General features: G+C 29.0%; 1 protein-coding gene across 1 annotated transcript; it reads left to right on the plus strand.

The window, feature by feature from the left end:
* Window positions 1–1487: 1487 nt before the first annotated feature.
* On the plus strand, window positions 1488–4144 carry LOC128651656 (bombinins BLP-7/H-BO-like). Its single transcript, XM_053704656.1, has 2 exons — window positions 1488–1546; window positions 3634–4144. The coding sequence occupies exons 1-2, from the start codon at window positions 1488–1490 to the stop codon at window positions 3992–3994; spliced, it is 420 nt and encodes a 139-aa protein (XP_053560631.1). The 3' UTR covers window positions 3995–4144.
* Window positions 4145–5650: the final 1506 nt, after the last annotated feature.

Raw genomic sequence — 5650 nt, forward strand, 5'->3', positions numbered from 1 at the left:
GCAAAATAATGAAAAATAAAAAGATTGATAATAGGAAGTATGTATTATAACAAGAACCATATTCAAGAAATTATTTTTTAAACGCTTATAAATCAATATTTTATTCTTTATATGTCAGATTTTAATGTAAAGGACTTTGTTCTACTAAAGTTGATTAATGCAATGATCATCTACCTAATCTATCTATCTTTCATCAATTTATCTATCTAATTATCTACAGTATCTGTCTGTCTATCTATAGATCGGGTTTTCTGTCTTTAATAAACACACAGTTAAAGACACACACTGAAACACATATGAACAAACACAAGCTAACTAATCATACACACTTTGCAATAAAAATATATAAAATAAATTATAGTCACTTGTTACATCATGTTATGTAATTAAAATATGAAACTGTAATATTTGGTTTTAATTAAGGGGATGCTATTATTTGCTTTTATAAAGTGAATGACTTTGCTGAAATCATTTAACACAAATATTATTTTATAAAATTATTATAAAATGTGTTCAGGATAATTTGAATATATATTACTAATTAGACACAGATACTGTATATAAGGTGTAAATCCTTCATGCCTAAGACACCATCACATCAAGATATCTGATAACCTATAACAATATCCTGAGATCCTGGTAAGCAAATGTTACATCTTATACTTCTATATTTGTAACAACTTTATTTATACTTCTTATGAGAGTGACCTTTATTTTACATTTAGTATAGATTTTTAATACTGGTAACTCACTTTTTTATGGCACCAGAGTAAAGAAACAACACAATATTAATAACAATTAAATTAATCAGATGCTTATTTATAACATTACACTGAATACTAAACATTATAAGGCTTTGTGGTGTAATCATGAAAATAATTAGCAATAAGGGATATTAGTAATCTTGTAGTTGTACATGACAGAACAATATCTATATCTATAAATTAATCCTGACATGTTCTATGGAATTGTATAATCTACAAATAGTTAAGCATATTATCATTTCATTTTTAATATCTCTGTTCTGTCTGGTTGTAAGTAATCCAAAAATAAACCTTACGCTATTTAATTAAAGGGACATGAAACCCCTTATTTCATGTGCATACATTTTTAAATATCTTTGCAATTTACTTCTAATATAAATTATGCTTTATTTTATTGGTATCCTTTATTGAAGGAGTAGCAATGTACTACTGGGAACTAGTTGAACACATTGGTAAGCCAATGACAACAGCCATATTTGTGCAGAAACCAATCAGCAGCTAGCTCCAGCCCCTAAACATACTTAGACATGCTTTTCAAAAAGCAAACGCAGTAAAATGGAAAGCTGTATAGAACTGCATATGCTCTATCTGAATCATGATAGTTTAATTTTACTGTAATGTATCTTTGTTTTAATGTTACTTTAATAAGATTTAAATCAATACATTTGGTAAAAATTGTATGTGGTCCTAATTGTTCTTTTTTTTTACTTTTAACAGGTAAAGATGAATTTTAAGTACATAGTTGCAGTGTCTTTTTTAATAGCATCTACATATGCACGAAGGTAAAAATAAATAAACAAGGAAAGAACTATCAAAACTCATGTTTTTTAGATTTAAATATTTTATTTCAGAGAAATTACTAAATTTTCTAAAGAGTTTTTAAAAATGCAATGGTCATATTTCCATCTGTGGTAATAATTTTGTGACATAAAGCTTTCAAAAAATTGGTTGCTGTAAAGTGTTTTCTGCTTCCATTTTCCCTTCAGTACATATACACATTACATTATATGAGAGCACAGACAATTGTGTAAGATATTAAAAGGAAGAAGAAATAAAGGTAATTTGAACAAGGGTGTTAAACTGAAAGATACATTTTATTTCCATATTTTAAAACAGAATACAGCACATTACAAAACTGTTCTCATCTTATTTTAAACCAGAAGTGGGATATAAATTGTTTTATGAATTGAATTTACAGAATTAAGTTATCCTTGTCTAAAATTTGCCCAAAACACATCAAAATTACATTTAAAAGTACATTTTCACTTATAACACTATGAAATAAAAATAATTAAAAAGTTATAAGCTGTTAGAAAAAAAAGGCATGCAAAGGAGTTTAACACAAAGATAAATACACACACACACATATACAGTATATATATATATATATATATATATATATATATATATATATATATATATATATATATATATATATATATTCGTTTATATGTATGCATGTGTTAATATATGTATTTTAGTATGTATACCTGTACATATGTATTTACAGACATATATATTCATATATAGACATAAATACATGTGTATACATATATCATTGGAGCCCATTCCACTCACTTGCCCTAAAACTTTAAAAATAATTTTAATCAATTTTGATGTTTTACAATGTGGTTTACTTTTATTTACTGTATATTTTACATTCCAGCGTTCTTCAAAGGGTAGACAATGTACTTTGTATTTTAAATATATATTCATATGTCTATCTGTATATATCTATAATTGTATATACTTATATATAGATATAGATATATAGATACATATAGATAGATAGATAGATAGATAGATAGATAGATAGATAGATAGATAGATAGATATTTTATGAAATAATAATCAGGTATATATTAATAAATATTTAAGAATAAAAAGAAAATTTTCTTCTATATGAAGAACATTGGAAGTAAAATATTCATAACTACATTTGGGTTTAGTGCAGTTGGTTAGTGCATATCAGGTCAAGCTAACTCGTCCACATAAAAGAATTTCTTCCAGCGGTGTTTGCTCTTGAACACAAGAGCTAAATAGTGATAATGAGAGAGATAATTAGTTGTTATAAACTTAAACTAATTTGGTACAAATACGCACGCCTCAATACCCAATTTAAAGAACTAAACTGCTTTTTTGATAAGCAATTACTGATGTCTGCTATTTGCTCAGTGGTACTACAGACCAAGCAAACGCCCTCCCTCAGAGTGCCAGATGTGACCACCTGTCCTAATTATGATGAGCTGTGCTTTCAGAAAATAAAATATATTTATACAAAAAAACAATAAGTAGGTTAAAGGAACAGTAAACCTTAAAATTAATGTTATATAATTCTGCACATAGTGCAGAATTATATAACATTATATTAGCCAAACTTTATAACACATAATATTCCCTTTTAATTTTTAACAAAAAACGCTGTTTTACAGATCCGCTCACTGCGCTCTGCTGAGCGGGTCTGCTTTTTTTACACAGCGCATCGGGCCAGCTGTATAGTCACAGCCCGGTCCGACCGCGCCATAACATTAAGTGCAGCTCGCTCCTGCTCTGTCTGACAGCAGGAGCGAGCTGCACTTAATCTTATGGCGCGGTCGAGCCGGGCGGTGACTATACAGCTGGCCCGATGCGCTGTGTAAAAAAAGCAGACCCGCTCAGCAGAGCGCAGAGAGCGGGTCTGTAAAACGGCGTTTTTTGTTAAAAATGAAAAGGGAATATTATGTGTTATAAAGTTTGGCTAATATAATGTTATATAATTCTGCACTATGTGCAGAATTATATAACATTAATTTTAAGGTTTACTGACCCTTTAATCTTAAAATGTTAAAGTCATAAAATTTGTTTACCAATCGGATTTATTTATTTTTAGTGTAAAGAATGATGAACAGTCTCTGAGTCAGAGGGATGTTTTAGAAGAAGAATCACTGAGGGAAATCAGAGGTATAGGAGCATCCATCCTAAGTGCTGGTAAATCAGCTTTAAAAGGCTTGGCTAAAGGATTGGCTGAGCATTTTGGGAAGAGAACAGCTGAAGATCATGAAATGATGAAAAGACTGGAAGCCGCAGTGCGTGATCTAGATTCCTTGGATCATCCAGAGGAAGCTTCTGAAAGGGAAACCAGAGGCTTCAATCAAGAGGAGATTGCAAATCTTTATACTGAAAAAGAGAAACGCATTATAGGGCCAATATTAGGTTTGGTTGGTAGTGCACTTGGAAGTTTACTTGGATAATTATAACCAGTAAAACTTTGCTTTCATTAATGTTTGTAAAATTAAGCTAATCAGATAACATAATAAAGCATAAATAAAACTCACAAAAAGCTATTTAAACAAACTGCATGTTCTATACTTTGCTATTAAATAAAAATCATATGAGCAAAACTTGTTTTTTTCATTTATAATTATCATTAAAATGGTGTCTGATCCTGGTTTTTGATCACATTTATGTAGTAACGTCTATCGAATGATTTTTCTACAAAAGTAAAAATAAAAGTCTATGGAAATATTTGTAGATAATAATTATATAATATTTTTGTGTTTGACCCCAACGTGTTGTTTTTGATGCATGGAATAACAGTTAATTAAACAATAAGAAACAAATTATATTTATTTATTTTCATTCACCCTATTTCCTTATGCACTCTTGTTCCTCTAATATTAATATAAAATCTGAATAACAAACATGACCAAAATGTTGATAATTAAGCAGATATACTGCAAAACAGAAAAAAATGTAGGACAAATTTCCTTTATTTAAGTTTTTTTAATATGAGTTTAACATTATTTCATTAATTCGTCTTTACCTCTTGAAAGCTTAATTATACCTAACATGAGTGGATTTTTTTTGGCAATTTGCACAGCTTTTGTTCAATTTTAAATCTCTTATAAATAATTTAAATGGTTACTTAAAGGGACATTCCAGTCAAAATATAAATGCACATAGATTTATTGCATCTTTGAATAGAAACATATTTGCAATATACATGTATTGGCAAAAATGCTTCTATTAAGAGTTATCACTGTTTTAGTGTTAACATTTGTATCTGCACGTGCATGTGAAGCATAGCTAGATATTTTTACTGAACCCACATTTTAAATAATGCAGCTGCTCAGATCATCAGTGGGGCTTGTATCATGTCAGCAATTAACAAATTGAGTCATTACCATATGGTACAAGCACCTTAAGCTCTCCGAACAAGTGTTGTGTTTAAAATGCTGGTGCACGGTGCATACTTAAATACACTTTTGAAACAGCTATAGCTTTTATTAGAAGCATTTTTGCTAATGCATGTATATTACAAAATTGCTTCTGTTCAATACAGAAATGCACCCATGTGGTTTCCAATTTTGGCTGGAATATCCCTTTAAGTTTACTTACATTTGAAATATAGCTCAAACACACAGTTAAATGTTTACACAACTTAAGTATTTGTAAATGATTATGGATTTTAATGAAGTGTTAAGATTAAAAAAAAAATCTTGAACACAGTACTATAAACATTATATTTAAATTATATAAAAAATTGTATTTGATTTTATTATTGATTAAGCCAAAATAATCAAACAAACAAAAATAAGCAAGACTTATACTTATGCTTTTATGCAGTTATTGTATCAATTTAATTTCTTATTTTGCAATCTTATTTGGCAAAACAAGGGACTCTTTCCACTATCATAAGAAAATTAGCATATTGACTAAGCTTCAGTTACACAAAAAACATCTCAAGCCTACATAAAATTAGTGGATCAGATTCTTATGATATGAACTTTCTGTCAACAAACAGCTTTTCATGTATAATTAAGAAACTCCTTTCAACAATGACTGTCTCCCCAGAATTTTTTTGAATTTTTTTTCCTAACCTGGACATCATACTATACCTACCCACT

This window comes from Bombina bombina, chromosome 3, assembly GCF_027579735.1.
Source record: "Bombina bombina isolate aBomBom1 chromosome 3, aBomBom1.pri, whole genome shotgun sequence".
Lineage (NCBI taxonomy): Eukaryota > Metazoa > Chordata > Amphibia > Anura > Bombinatoridae > Bombina > Bombina bombina.